The sequence below is a fragment of the Caloenas nicobarica genome, chromosome 1 (genome assembly GCF_036013445.1).
Source record: "Caloenas nicobarica isolate bCalNic1 chromosome 1, bCalNic1.hap1, whole genome shotgun sequence".
Lineage (NCBI taxonomy): Eukaryota > Metazoa > Chordata > Aves > Columbiformes > Columbidae > Caloenas > Caloenas nicobarica.
In genome coordinates this window covers 67,880,167-67,895,112 of record NC_088245.1, presented here as the reverse complement: position 1 = coordinate 67,895,112, position 14,946 = coordinate 67,880,167, and the positions used below count along the sequence as shown (strand labels likewise).

The 14,946-nt window shown below is 39.7% G+C and overlaps 1 protein-coding gene across 12 annotated transcripts in view; it reads left to right on the top strand.

Annotated features, from left to right (window-relative positions):
- Window positions 1-14,946, top strand: part of WNK1 (WNK lysine deficient protein kinase 1) — a 107,418-nt gene that overhangs the window by 80,708 nt on the left and 11,764 nt on the right. For 10 of the 12 annotated variants that reach the window (XM_065626909.1, XM_065626911.1, XM_065626910.1 and 7 more), the window contains 9 exons: window positions 253-304; window positions 490-630; window positions 984-2,407; window positions 4,984-5,067; window positions 9,583-9,669; window positions 10,344-10,413; window positions 11,958-12,037; window positions 12,605-13,263; window positions 14,229-14,431. In XM_065626909.1, coding sequence (XP_065482981.1) covers window positions 253-304; window positions 490-630; window positions 984-2,407; window positions 4,984-5,067; window positions 9,583-9,669; window positions 10,344-10,413; window positions 11,958-12,037; window positions 12,605-13,263; window positions 14,229-14,431 — 2,800 coding nt within the window. The remainder of the gene's footprint in view (window positions 1-252; window positions 305-489; window positions 631-983; window positions 2,408-4,983; window positions 5,068-9,582; window positions 9,670-10,343; window positions 10,414-11,957; window positions 12,038-12,604; window positions 13,264-14,228; window positions 14,432-14,946) is intronic. The other 2 variants (XM_065626905.1, XM_065626906.1) reach the window with 2 other exon arrangements.

The following is a 14,946-nucleotide window of genomic DNA, read 5'->3' as shown; positions in this document are numbered from 1 at the left end:
TTAAGGAAATCAGTTGGACTGCCTGTTAACAAAAAAGTATTTAGATCAATTTTTTATATTGACAGTCACCAAGTGCTCTAGAAGCACAGTAGCTGACATTTACCTGGGCAGAATTCCACTAGTTTGGCAATGGTGTTTGGGCCCAAGGTACCGCTTACCTTAAATGCCACATTTCAGTAAGCTAGCATTTTAAGAACTATCTTGTGGGTTTCTGTTTCAGAATAGAACTTTAAATTTTATCTTACTTTACAGAAATTAGAGTTCAAACAGCCAGATCCTACATCTTCCATGCCACAAAGAATAGGTAAGTCTTTTGTGATTTTTTTTTTTTTTTTTTTTTTTTACCCCCCCAACAGTTACCTTTTTCTGTTTCAGCAGATGGGTGCAGCCAAGTTTTTATTTTGTATGATGGAGTGCACATTCCATATTGCAGGTTATGTATTTAGCTACAACCATGTATCACTAAATATGTAACTTCTTTCTGTTTAGGGGTTCCTCCTAGCTCCTTTACCCAGGTTGTCCATTCTGCTGGAAGGCGGTTTATTGTCAGCCCTGTCCCTGAGAGTCGGTTAAAAGAACAGGGCCTTTTCACATCCACTCTTCCTGGAGGTAAAGAAACTTCAGATATGGGTAAGTAATCTGCACTCCTAAAATCTGAGATTCAAGCCATGTTCATCAAAACTGTGAAGTTATTTAACTAAACTGTTCCTAAACACTTCTTTGAAGTATTTGGGGAAGTAAGGAACTATTTGTGCTGGTAAGAAGTGATTATAAGTTGGGTGATATTATGCAGGATTCTCAGGGAAAAAATATCGATGGTCTCTCTGCAAGAGTCTGAAACCTTAACTCTGTATTTTACTGTAAGCCTGGATTTATAATTGTCTTTTATTATGCTGAGAGGTAAATGTGATCTTAGTCTAGCAATAGACAATAATACTGTAATGAACCTTTCCAAATGGACTGATATTATTCTGTTCTTCCAGTTGCTGCATCTTCACTGCATGGTCCTGGAATGAATCTCTCCCACTCGGCATCATCACTGAGCTTGCAGCAAGCTTTCTCTGAGATGGGGCATGCTCAGATGACAGAAGGACCTAGTACAGCTCCTCCAGTGTTCAATCAAACAGTACCACCATTTCCACCTGCACTTTCTACCATGGCGGGCAGTGGTGCGCCTTCTGCATCTGTGGCTGCTTCTTCAATATCTGTTCCCTCCAGCACAGGTGTTTCTCTTCCAGGATCTGTTACTTTGCCTTCAGAAAGCGCAGCTGTTGGAGTTGCACCAAGCGCAAGTGTGCCAAGCTCTATTTCTCCACCTCCAGCCTCACAATCTGGACAGCAGTCGACTGGTGTCACTTCCAGTGTGAGCGCCCCTTCTTTCTCCTTATCTGCCACGTCTCAGCCTGCTCAACCAGTAACTGGAGACATTGCCCCCAGTATCAGCACACCCTCTTCTTTGGCACTGCCATCTACCCAGGTTTCTGGTGTCACTGGTCTTGGTGTCATTGCACCAGCTGTGACATCTCATTCTACTCCTCAGATTGTAAGTAGTATGGCAGGACCACAGACATCAGTTGCTGTGTCTCTGGATCAGAATGCAGCTTTGCAGCTTTCTCAGCTGAGTAGCAGCGGCTCTGTCTCCAATCTGGCAGAAACAACAGTTGTAAGTGCTCCACAGTCAGTACCCGAGAGTGGGCAGTCTATGGATAAATCACAGCTCTGCAGCACAGCTGGCTTATCTCTTCCGATCTCTGCACCTTTATCATCTTCAGTAGCAACAAGCGCATGTGGTTCAGTAACTCAGCCAGTGATACATCCCTTACTTGTCCCATCAGGAATTACATCGACACCTGTCCTACCCCAGATTCCAGGTGCAACACCCATATTGCCCCAGGTTCCCTTACCTGGTGTATTACCACAGCCAGTTACTAACTTGCCTGCAGTACAGCAAACTTTGATACACAGCCACCCTCAACCAGCTCCGTTACCCAATCAGCCTCATATTCACTGTCTGGAGGCTGATGCTGATGCTCAGTCTAAAGCTCCTGGTATCGATGATATAAAGACACTGGAAGAAAAACTACGGTCTCTCTTCAGTGAACATGGTAATGTGGGAACAGCGCATCCATCAGTATCTCTGGAGACATCCTTGGTGATGGAAACTACAGTAATTCCTGGGATACCAACCACTGCTGTCGCACCAACGAAACCCCTGACATCCATTAGCACTTGTATACCTCCCAGCAGTTTGCCTCTTGGACCAACTGGCGTGCCAGTGCTGACACCGGTTGCCACTCCTGGGCAAGTGATCACCCCAGTCAGCTATATTTCAGCATCGAGCAGCGTTGCAACAGCAGTAGTGAAACCAGGGGCCTCTCCTTCAAAGCCCCCTCTTAGCAGGGTACCGGTAAGAAATGCAACGTTTGTGTGAATATTCAAGTATTGTAGGAAGCAGGTTTCTTGAGCAAAATCCCTTTTCTAAAGCAAAATATTTATTTAGGCAGGGTTGTCTTAGGTTGTTTTTATGTGTCCCAAGAGGGGTTTTGTCTATATTGAAAAAAAAAAAAAATTGTATATTGTGCCTCTGAGAGAACTCTCTAGCATCACTATTAATTTTTCCTACTCCTAAATACAAGGAGTGAAACAACTGTGGATTTTTTTTGGTGGATTGTTTTGTTGTTGTTTTTTTCAAATAGAATTTTGAAGGCTTGCTTTAAAGAGCTTTTGATCTTGTACATGATCACTAGAATGAGACAGGGTGGTTTTATGTTTCGTAAAATACTCAGGATAAGATTAGCTTTGCTTCTTCTCATTAGCCTGTTCCTTGAAGGAAAGGGTGAACCCAACTAAAGTTGTTTTTTTAAAAAGTCCTCTACTGCTTATGTGGTGCCTGGATATTCTCTTCCTTCCACATGTTAGATTTGTGAAATCAGGATTTTGAGAAATTTAAAAGATACCTGGATATCTGAAAACATATATGCATGTTTCCTTTTAAATGATTCCGTGTGTTGGGAGACAGTGCATTTCAATACTTTAAACTATTGTAGCCTTTTCTTTTTCAAAATTAAATGGAAATAGATTGAAGAAACTTTCAGGTGTTTAAGAAACAAAAAAAACCTTAATATTGCTTTTTGTTTCTGTAATATTCTTTTCCACTCACCAATGCTTTGTGTTGGTCGTCTTTAGCCAGCCTTGCTATTAGCCGGTTTCAGGGCATGTGAAGTGAGCTAATGCTCCTGGCATCTCCACTCATTAGTAGTCTTTCCCTTGCACTCTTTGTATCCAAAGTAGAAAATTTCTGCCATGGAGGAGCAGGAATATGTGCCAAGTAAGTTGTGAAGGAAATCCAGACACAGAGGCATTCCTTTAAATTGATATGAAGTTGAGAGTTAGAAAAGAAAGGTTAGAAAATAATAGAAACTGGTATAAGTTCAGGAACAGTTGGAACAGTTAAAAACCTGCTAATTGCAAACCTGTAATTACAAAGGTTTGGGTTTAAATATAATCAATGTTTGGGGCTTTTGTCCGTTGTGGAAAAACTACCTGCTCTCTGAAGTTTTCACTTATAAATTAGTTTGGGTTTTTTTTGAAGCTTAATTTTAGATTCACTTTCTGAATTGTTTTTGTGCTTTAAGGAGCTTATTGCTTTGGTTTTCTCAGGTTTACTAAACTCTGTGTGTGTTTTATTTTATGGCCGTCCTGTTAACCTAGACAGTTCAATGTGTTTTGACTTTTCTTATGAATGTATTTAAAGTATGTTTTGCCTCTTATTTATAAACTAAATTATTAATTTACCCCAGCTTAAAAATTCATCATGCCTCAGAAGAGGTAATGTCCAGGTGTATGTTCCTAGTGCACAAAAAAGCTGAGGTAACGCAACTTGGCGTTGTTCCTGCTGAAACATTTTTGGGAGGATAGATGACTATGGAGTGTGTCTTCACCGGGCAGTTATTGCTGCAATTTGAACCATTAATTAAGCTGTGGTAACATGACTGCGAGCTAGAACTGGTTCTGCTTGTTGAGGACCAGAGTAGACTTTGGGCCAAGATCCAGCAGTGCTCGCTGTCGTACAAGGGAAGGCAGCTGCCCAACGCTATAACTCATAAGGCTGTCATGTGCTTCTCAAACTTCAAAGTCATGGTCAAACCTCAAGATTACAGCTGAGAATAAGAATTCCAAATTGTGTAATGGATCACTTAATTCCTAGAACTTCCCTCTTCCCTAACAATGGAAATAACTAACTGGAATGTGCTATCTGACCTGGTGGGGAGTCTTTGATGTCTCCTGTTAACCTTTCCAGTCTCTCTAACCTCTTCCACATAACCTGGATGACTTCCCCCTACCCAGTTGCATGGCCTAGTCATCTTCTGTGGGTCATCAATAACAATACCCTTCAGGTTCAAAAAAATTGATGGATCAAGAGATTGGTGCGAGACGTCTATCAGTCTGCTTCTCAACAAATGGAGACATCCTCAGGCATGACAGTTCCTCTTCTCAAGTCATGTTGCTTGGAACAATTTGCCAGAAGCACGGAGGTTGCTGTTGCTAATGGGCAGTTAATGTAGATCTGTTGTAAGGAGATTGAGTGCATTATTGCACCCTTTTATAAATTAAGCCTATTGGAAACTTAATTGCGTTTTGGAAGAATTATTGTATTTCTTGTATTGTATTGCATTTCTTGCAGACTCAAAAATAATATCCCCAAGATGCTTTGCTCCTGGACACAGCAGCTTGTTTAAACTGGAAATTTTGTTGCCTAAAGATAACCTGCCTTAAAGGAATAAACCAAAAGCAAACAAATGGCTTCCCCCAACTTCGTTGCAAAATTCCCTTAAGACTCTATGCTAACATGCCAGGAAGGCAGCCTCTACAGAAAAAAATGCTGAGGCTTCTTTTGTATGACATGACTGCCTGTAGCTTGGTATCTGATCCTTCTGTTGTTCCATGTCTGATGGACTCGCGTTTCCTCTTCGTTATCCATAGGTGCTACCAGTAGGTTCTGAACTTCCGGCTGGCACTCCATCCAGTGAGCCGCTGCCACCTTTTCCAGGACCTTCACTAACTCAGGTGCTACACGACGGCTTGGCAGATTTTTATCTGATGCTTTTCCTTTCAAAGAGCATGTTTTAAACTCTCCATTGCATGTTATTAATGTCTTTGTTTTTCTTTTCTTCTGACTGAGTAACCCCTTTTGTGTAACTATAGCCGTAGCCAGAGTCAATTCAGCACTGGATATGTAGCCTCCCCTTCAGGATGCTGCATCCAGTGCCTGAAGTACAGGAACAATTAATCAGGCTTGGGGTTTTTTAGTGTGTTAACCTGAACTTTAGAGGGTTGGGTTTTTTTTTAATCATAACACAGGTGAGTGTCTTCATAAAACCAGAACCAGTTTTCTTCTTGAAAAGGGTATAGTAGCAAAATAATAGCTCTTTAGGGAAGCAGTATATGCTGCAATTAAATGTTAATGAAAATGCAATATGACTGGCTTTGTGGATTCCTGGTTTTGTTTGGTTTTGTGGTTATTACTACACTCTGGTTTCACTAGGCTTTCAAATTTGCAAAAGATATTTGAAGCTCCTGATCATAAACCTGAGTTGAAATGAAACAATGGCTTCCCTTGCTCATATTCTGTCCTTGTACGCAATAGTTAGCGTGGATATTTTGTAGGTAAAGTGAACAGGTGATCACCTCAAGACCACAAAGATTAAATGTCTTCACTTCTATTTAAAGAAAAGAAAGGAAGAAAAACCAAACCAAAACAAATGCCCCCTCCCAAACCAAAACCAACCTCTAATTGGAAGAACTGTGTTAAGACAAAACTGGTTTTTGCATCTACTAAATATTGTGCAATGAGATGTGACATGAGAACACTTCAGTATGCGAAGAAAAGCTGAAAAAATAACTAAACAAAACCCGTGAGACAGAACTGTGCTACTTTTGAAAGAAGTTTGTTGAGTAAGCACAAAGATGGCTTTCTACAGAATTGTACTAAAGTATATGTGGCACAGAATTATCATCCCAATTTTATATTCAAACCTGTAAAGATATGATTCAAGTGGGTACCTAGTGGTGCCTGCTTAAGGCTCAGAGTAATTCCATCTTAAATGTAGTTGGTTTTGGGGTACATGTGCTGCTTATAGTATAAACCTCATCCACCTGTGGCTTAAATCCACAGTGAATAGGCTTAGAACATGTGTCCAAAAGCTACACTTGAATTGCAGTCTGTTCTTTTTTATAGAAAGGAATTATTCACTTAAGTCTTAACTATAATTTTAAAGTAATTCCAATAAAATAGTATGACAATTTGTACCGTACTTATTGGCATTATGGCTTGATTTCTTTTTTGTTTGCTTGACCACTGAGAAGTTGAAAGCAGACTGAGCTAACCCTGATAAAGGCCTCTCCGTAACACTCTGGTAAACCTACGCTCATCTCTTGCAATGGAGCTCTTGAATTCAAGTTTCACCTGTGGAAGGGAATTTAAAAAAAAAAAGCAACAAAAAACAACTTTAAAGGCTATTTTAGTTCTTTGCAAGCTCCTCCTTTTGTGGGATTTACAGTAGCTTGATGAGAAAACTTCTACCCGAAAGGACTGAAGCTGACTGTCATACCAAAGGAACAGTGTTAGAAAATTTAAACTGTGTTAAGGCAACTTTGGTTAATGAGCTGTCATGGCTCACGTTCTACAGATACAACCATAGAAACTGAATTACATGTACTAGGGTGCTGATCTTCAAAGATACCATTGGAATGGTATTTCCATTTCTGTCTTTCAAATATAAGAACCATGGTATTACCTGGTTCTAAAGACATGAGTAGTGTTGAGCAGCAGGGCCTGTTAGCTGCTTTCATGTGGTTTTATGTAGGTTTTGACATTAGTAGTCCCTTTTTAACTTGGACAGTGTTGTTTTTTTCTTCCAGTGCTCTCTGTGCAGAAGTTCTGTCTTTATTCAGTAGTTTCTCTAATTCTCCTAGTAAATGTCATTATTTTGTGATCTCTTAAGAATCTCTCTTAGATGAAGTATGCGTAGAGTTTGTCCTGGAGGTTAGAAAGGAAACAGTCTAGTGGATCGAAGTTACAATGTGCTCAAAGTTGACATCTCGTCCCGTCTGTTCCTGCTCTACCACCTTTTGGTCTTCATCTGATGGAGCAAATTAAAATCAGTGACCTTAATCAAGGAGTCCTCATAGGTGGCCTCTGTGTCCAGAACTACTTCTTGGTTGTCTCTTCTTTTTAATGAGAATCATTCCACTATTTGGAAAGTATTATTTGGTGTGAAAAGGCAGAAATTTGTGTGCTCCTTATGTAAGAAAACTAAGAAGGTGAATGCCTGGCTCTTGAAACCTGTAATGGAAAGGAGTGCTGCTGTATTTGGTTTTACGCAGGTTCTCTCTGCCAGGCTGAATGGGGCACATTCCTGCATTGAGTAATCAGGAAATGTGTATCTTCTGCATCCAAACTGAGCAAGTCGCTGAATAACTTCCGTAGTTTTTCTTCCAGCTTTTTTTTTCTTCTTCTGGAGGCAGAAGCTGGTTTGTCTTTCAGCCAGTTCTTTCTGAAGCATGGTTTAACTCAAGAGGAGACGATAAGGATTTGGTGATAATTCTTATCTGCGTTCTTACCATGAGCAAGGGTAGCAAATGGATCTGGAGGCAGCTGGTTAAAATCAGTCATACTAAGTTCATAGTCCTTTTTATTGTCATTGCTTGGAACTGGGTATGTTAGTAATATTTTCCCCCAAACTCAAAGCGCTTGTAGCCACTTACGTGACTCAAGCCACTATACCAGTGCAAAAGGCTATTCCTGTTTGTTGTAGGTGTTCCTGGCAGGATTTGTGGTATGGAGGAAGCACAAATATAGATCCCTTTCTTCTTGTCCTCTGCAAACAGCTTACCTAATTTCACTTCTCGTTTGAACTCTAAAGCCTGTCTGGGAGTGAGACAAAATCGGAGGAGACCAACTGGATCAAATCTAATTGACTGTTAAGAGCCTTTGTTGCTATCACATAATACTATCTGGAAAATTACTGGCTTCTCTTAGACTAGATAGGCTTGCCTTCCTTACTGCTTCTGTCGGTACCTCATTACGCAACTTTGGATTGGTTTTTTTTTGTCTTAGTACCAGACTCCTAATTTGCAGACAAAGTACTCGTCATCTCAAGGCTGGTTCTGGATAGCTTGTTCCCTAATCTTAAATACCTGTTCTGTTTATTCCTTATTTGCTTTTTGAAGTGTATTTATATTAATATTTCAAGCTTCATTTTGGTACCCTTGTTCCATAAGGAAATCTTTACTTCCTGATCATTCTGGTAACTCAGCTCTTTGTTTACTTGAAGCACATATCTTCTTGTGAGCATAAGTGATGAGAATTACACAGTATTTCAGGTGAAACGTCCTCTTTATTTTACAGTTTTATTGAATTAAATTAGCTCACTTGTCTGCTAAGCATTTGGATTTCTGAATGGAGAAGTCTGCATCTTCTTGTGCTCCTTTTTTATTTGGGTGGATTTCATATAGGGTTCATTGTTTTTAGTTTTTTTGGTTGTGTTCTGAAATCCACAATTTGGAAAGAGTGTCATCTTAGCAACCTGTTGAAAGCATCTTTATGCTTTTGTGTACCTCTAACTTTCAATTTATTGAAAGTAGAAGGTAATGTTTTTATGTTGCTGTGACTTCAGCTTTAGTTCTAAACACAGATCTAGCTTTTTAATATAAAAGACTTGGAAAGATTAATGATGCCAAAGTTTGGATGAAAGTTTCTACTCCATGGGGTGGTTGCAACTTAGTGATATCTGCCAACACTTTCTTCTTCCATAAGTGTCTTATGGGTATGGCCCTAGTTAATAATTTTGAGTGAATCCAAACTTTTACGTGATTCTTCTTCTCTTCCCCTCCCCAATTCAATTGGCCAAGTTTGAAAAACATCTCGGATGCCAACTCAAACAGCTGAAATCTAAGTAATAGGCATATTTGAGAGAGATTCTGCCTCTTTCTGTCCTTCTCTTCAAGTCAATCAATCCAGATAGTTTCTTTGAGGGAACTTGTAAATGTGGTGTGTGAGGTTTTTTAAATTTATTTTATTTTGTATTATCCTCAGTCTTGCTTTATCCGTGCTTACTTTTGAAATTATGGGCATATTTTTGAATTTTTCTGTGAGGTTCTTTTTTTTCTAATCGACTTACTTTCATCAAGCTTTTAGATAATCCATGATACAAATTACCTTGGTTATCCTCCAACCAAAAAATGTAGAATCAGAGGCTTGCACCATCTTTGCTCAGTTCTTAGGAGCAGGAATGCAAACCTCATGCAGGAAAAACAGGAGTTTCAGTTGATGCCTTTTTGTTGTTGTTGTTTGGTGGGGGTTTTTTGTTTGTTTTGTTTTTTGCTTCCCCCCACACACACGTTGCTTAAATTGCTTCCAGTCTTAGTGCGCTATACATGTTAAATGTAAACATGTAGGAACCCGATGGAAATATGGAAGCTGTACTGACTGCTTTAAATTTTAGCATTAAATGTGGCTGTTTCTCAAATGTGATGTATTCTTCCCAGGCTGGGACTGCTGTTTACTCTTTCCTTTCTCAGTCCCAACAGCCACTGGAAGATCTGGATGCTAAGCTGAGAAGAACCCTTAGTCCAGAGACTGTTCCAGTGACATCTGCTCCTGCCTGTGTACGTTTGCATTGTTGGCAGTTTAGTAGTCTTGAAAAACTTCAGTGTTTTCTCAAGGTCGTGCTCTGAGGTCACTGCCTTTAATGTGACTACACCAGTATTTAGGCTTTTAAAAATAAAAAAGAAGAGTCATCTTCCAGTTTGTGGGACTGAGTCAACCAAAATAGGAAAAATCTCCATGTTGCAATAGATTACGTGTTTCCTGAGGCTGGTTTTGGTATTGGTTCTTAATCCAGCTTTTCTGGTGATGTCATTAATGTCACCAAACTAGAAGGGGAGTGGCTATATAACAAGGAGAACGAGCACTAAACAATATATGTCAGTCTTAATTTGGGAGGGATGTTTAAAGTGTGGATCTGAAATTTTAGAAGACTATAATAACAACCTTGGATGCAAAATGAAGGTAATGATTGACATCGTGATCTCCAAGTGGCTACTTAATGCGTTAGCTCGGCAAAGCAAAAGGGCCTGTTCTGCCGATGGCAGAATCTCTTGCTGATGTTGGTTGCTTTGGGGGTTAAAAACTGTTGCATTGGTCTTGTCATGGGTCATACTTTGACCCTGGTGGAAATAAAAGATTATGTAATATGCAGTAGGGTGGATTTGTTGGCATTCAATCAAACTGCTTGTTGTTTTAATTTTATTTTGTTTTGTTTTTCCCCTTCAACCTGTAGTCTCTGCCCTCAGCAGCATCTACAACGGTTACCGGGCTGGTGTCCACAGCAGCACAATCTCTGAGGGATGGTAAGACAGCCTGGATTATTTTAGATGGCTTCTCAGCATAGAGATATATCCAAAATTGAACAGATTAGCTATTTGGAAGGATATAGTCTTTTTATACAATGGCAGTTCTTTAAGGGGATCATATTAGTTTTTAGTAACTCAAATGAAAGTTTCCACTTTAGGCCAGGAGAGGGGAATGATATATGCATGTTATAATAACGCATTTAGGATTTAAAGCTGTCCAAAATGCTAAATTAAGACTTGCAAAGACTCTGCAGTGTGCTGCTAAAGTAGAGCTTCAAGATTTGAAGGAACTGTTTTCTGTCTTGTGTTATGTTCTTGGCAGCAACAGTAAGGCTTCTCATTTTGCATCATCATGCTGTGTTCTATATGTAGGATACCTCTTCCTAACTTAAGAGTGTTTGCTTTCTATTTAAATAGACAAATTATGTTTAAACTACTGAAAAATTAAGATAGATAGTAGAAAAACCAGATTCCCTTCTGGCTGTTTTAGAACAACTGAAGGCTGACTGGATGATCAGCAATTGAAATCTGAATGATCAATGACTTTCAAATCTAAATTAGTTCAACTGTTGCAGGGGAATGGGGGATGTAACCCAACAGCTTGCAAAGGAGTCTGAGAACTTTCCTGTCAGTATTGCCCTGATCGTTTTAATTTCTTTTTTAAAAGAAACTGTTAATGTGATACTAACATTATTTCTGAACCATCCAGTAAACATTATTTAACTTGCATGTGCCTCTGAAGTTCAATGACAAACCTTCAGAAGCTAATAAACCCAGTAGGAAAATAAAATATTCCCATTTTGGTGTGTCAGTAGTGAACTGTACTGTAGAACTCATTTGTCCACTAGAAAATGAGTTGATTTTTGCCTGCTAAAGTTTAGAAGGCAAAAGTAAACAAACCGGGAAGTTGCTTAATAAACACAGCAAGGTGTCCAACAGAACTGATTTAAAAATAGAATGTTATTTCTCAGCTTTGTAACCTTATGCTGCCAGTGCATCCAGCAACAAAATTAAGAGCTCACACCTAAGAATCCAGCTCTGAAAGCTTCAGATTGGCTGCTTCAAGTAAATGCGGTTTATAGCATATCTTCCACTTACTACTTTTCTATTAATAAATTGTCCCAGTGTTTATGAAATTTAGGTAGTCAATGTGGGTATAGAGTTAAAATGAGCTTTTTCTTACATGAATTTCAGTACTTTTTTTTTATTCTTTGGCTATTTCACATCCCTGTTTGAAATCAGTGTGCATTTTTATTACTGCTACCTAAAAGTGTACTTTTAGCAAGTATACATATATATACACTTTAGCAAGTATGCATGTATATATATGTGTAGGGAGACTTTATAGAAAAATACTTAATGTTAACATTGCTGTTTGATATTCTGTATGGTAAAGCTGAAAAAGTATATCAGGTTTCGTGAATCCAGAGGCCTGTTGGGAGTTAACTGGTATTTGAGTTTGCAGTAGATAAAAAGAAATAGTTAGAATTTCAATAATTTGTAGCTCGTTGTTGTCTTAATCCCATTCTCCTTTTGCCTAGCTTCAGCATCATGTGGTGGAGAGAGCGGTGCTTTGCCTTCCACAGCAGGAGCCAGCGTTCTCCAGATGGGACGGTTTCAGGTAGGAGATGTTGAACTGCTTTGGTTGTTGATACAGGATCTTTGCTGAGCTATTCCTGCATAGTGCCAGATCAGTGTGCCTCATGATGGGCTTTTGCGTCAGGAGAAAATGTCCATGTTAAGCCTCTGAATGCAGGGATTTGCGCGGATGCTGTTTTCATTCAGGGCAGAGATTGCACTAGATTATGCAGGTGTAGAATTGTGAATACAGCAGTTCATCAGGTCAGGCCTTAGCTTCATAACTGTTGGCCCTGGTCTTTAGTGTTTGCTGCTTTTTGGCTAACAATGCTCAGATGTTCACTGTATTATGGCCTGATTGTAAAGAAAGTCCCCTCTGAATCTGCTCTGTTTCTTGGAGCTAATCCAAAAGTACTATTAATATTGCCAAAAGTACTATTAATATTTTGTGTGGCAACGTGGTACTTGGAGGGAAGCAGCAGCTTCCTTTGTGGCATTCCAAGGAAACGAGTTATTTTTCCGTCTCAGATGCGTCTTACTATTAAGGTAAATAAATGTATCACGTTAAGGAAGAACTAACGAAGTCTGCATGATTGCATTTCTATTCTAGGTATCCGTGGCAGTGGATGATGTGCTAAAAGAGAGTGACAAACCTCAAACTAAGCCGGCGCAATTTGAAACCACCTCTGCTGATTCTTCGTCTCTTTCTGGCAGTAGCCCAGAGAGTACACTGGTAAAGCAGACTGGCAGTCGGAAAAGTGAGCCCGTCACCGACTCTTCCTTGGATGTGGTAAATGGCATTCCTCAGACAGTTCCTGTGCTGCAATTACCGGTAGATGTTGGGCAGCCTACTAAGGTTGGGCGCTTTCAGGTAACAACAACAACGGATCAAGTGGGGCGCTTTTCGGTGTCCAAGACTCAGGATGAGGTCAGCTGTGCAGAGAAAGAGCCACTGACTCTTCCTCTCTCTGTGGACTTGCAACAAGTTGCTTCTTCAGCTGCAGCTCCGAAGAAGGAGTTGGAGTCAAGGCAATCCCCGCACATGAACGGTCCGTCCTCTGAACCAGAGGCCGCCTTCTTAAGTGGGATGGCTAAGGATTTGGACGATGGCTCGGGGAGCCCAGACTCCCTCCAGCCCCTGGGGTCGAAGATCAGCCTCCCCGTTCAGAGCCTTAGCAACTCGTTCAACTCTTCCTACATGAGCAGCGACAACGAGTCAGATATTGAAGATGAAGACTTGAAATTGGAACTCCGTCGGTTACGGGAGAAGTAAGGCTTTTTTCCTTCTGTGGTCACGTAGGGAATACAGGGAACAAGATTGATATGAATTACATCTGTGCTTTTCACAAAGAACAAAAGTAAACTTTTTTTAAAAACTCAGCCTTTGCTAAGTGTCAGGACCCATTGTCACTGTTTCTATGTGAAGTAAGATTCTTTAGTGGGAAAGTACTGCATAATTATAACAAAGGTATATAAATGTTTGCTGTGCTTAATTTTCTAACCTGTGACCTTGTTGTATATATTTATATATAGATTGATTGCTGTATTGTGGATAAACTGCAGAAGTATAGAAGTTTTGCATATCACTGAAGTTTAGTAGTTAGTAGAAAGATGGTGTCTCATTTGAAAATGACACACAACTCTCTGCATTTCTAATATGCATTTCTGCGATTTCTAATGGTTCTCCTGTTCCTGAAGAATCCTTGTTGTCTTAGAAGAAAAAAAATAAAGCCAAGCAATGTGACTTACCAATTTATTTATACTGCAAGTTGAACATTTTTAGGGCAGCTAGCAATTTTAAATCCTTGTGTATCCAACTGCTCTGAAAAAAAAAAAAAAACCCTGAGGAAATACAAATGTAAGTCTCCAAGGCCACGTATCTCAGCAAATGAGTAATCTGGGTATTCATGTAGCATTTTCATGCTGAATGATTTGGTCTTCTACAGTAGGTGTATGTTCTTGTTTGTACTTCCATTTATCTTGGTTTTATGATTACAATGTTGGCAACTTTGCGCTGGAGTTCTAGCAAGTCTTAGGGCACAATGAAAAATGGCAAGTGTTCTGCCATGTGTGTTCAGTGGCTATTTGTGGAAAAGATTTATTTCCTCCTTTCTTAAATGTTAATGGGAGCTTGACCAAAGAAGCTGCTCGAGCTTGACTGGAGGGGAAGGTTTGTGTGCATGCATGTATATATGTATAATTTCTGTAAGTCATACCCTTTTGTAACTTGTCAGGCACCTTAAAGAGATCCAGGAGCTGCAGAGTCGGCAGAAGCAGGAGATTGAGTCACTGTACATGAAATTGGGAAAGGCCCCACCTGCAGTAATTATCCCCCCAGCTGCACCCCTTTCGGGAAGGAGGAGACGACCTACTAAAGGAAAAAGCAACAAGTCCAGTCGTAGCAGCTCCCAGGGAAATAAGAGCCCTCAGCTATCAGGTAAGACTTCATTTTTTGAGTAGATAAAACAGACAAGGTCCCATCTCTTCTTCTTAGATGTGTCTCTCTGTCTTGTCTTTCAGAGGGGGTTGTGTGTGTTCCAGTTCCTCCACTGCCTGAATTAAAGTTGTGATTTGTGTTTTTTAGAGATTAGTCATAGGGCTCTGACTAGGAAGAAAAGTGTAAAAATACAGTGTGGGGGAAAACTTTTTTTTTTTTTTTTAAGATAAACTGCTCTTGTTGCCTCCTGAAACTGATTTTGCCTAATAGGGCTGGTGTCTTCAGTCATCTTCAGAGTTGTTTTGGGTTTTTTTTCTACTTTAGCAGTGCTTAAGCATGGTATTACCAGTGTCCTTACACTTCAGAAACTTAGTCACAGTTGATGGATGTTAAAGTTGTGTTTTGTTTTGTTTTTTAAAATGGAGTTGCAATTTTTTTATACTAACAAGTTAAGAAACCGTTTCAATTGTCAAGGCTTCCTTTCTTATTGGAGCCTTTTATATAATAAACAGAAC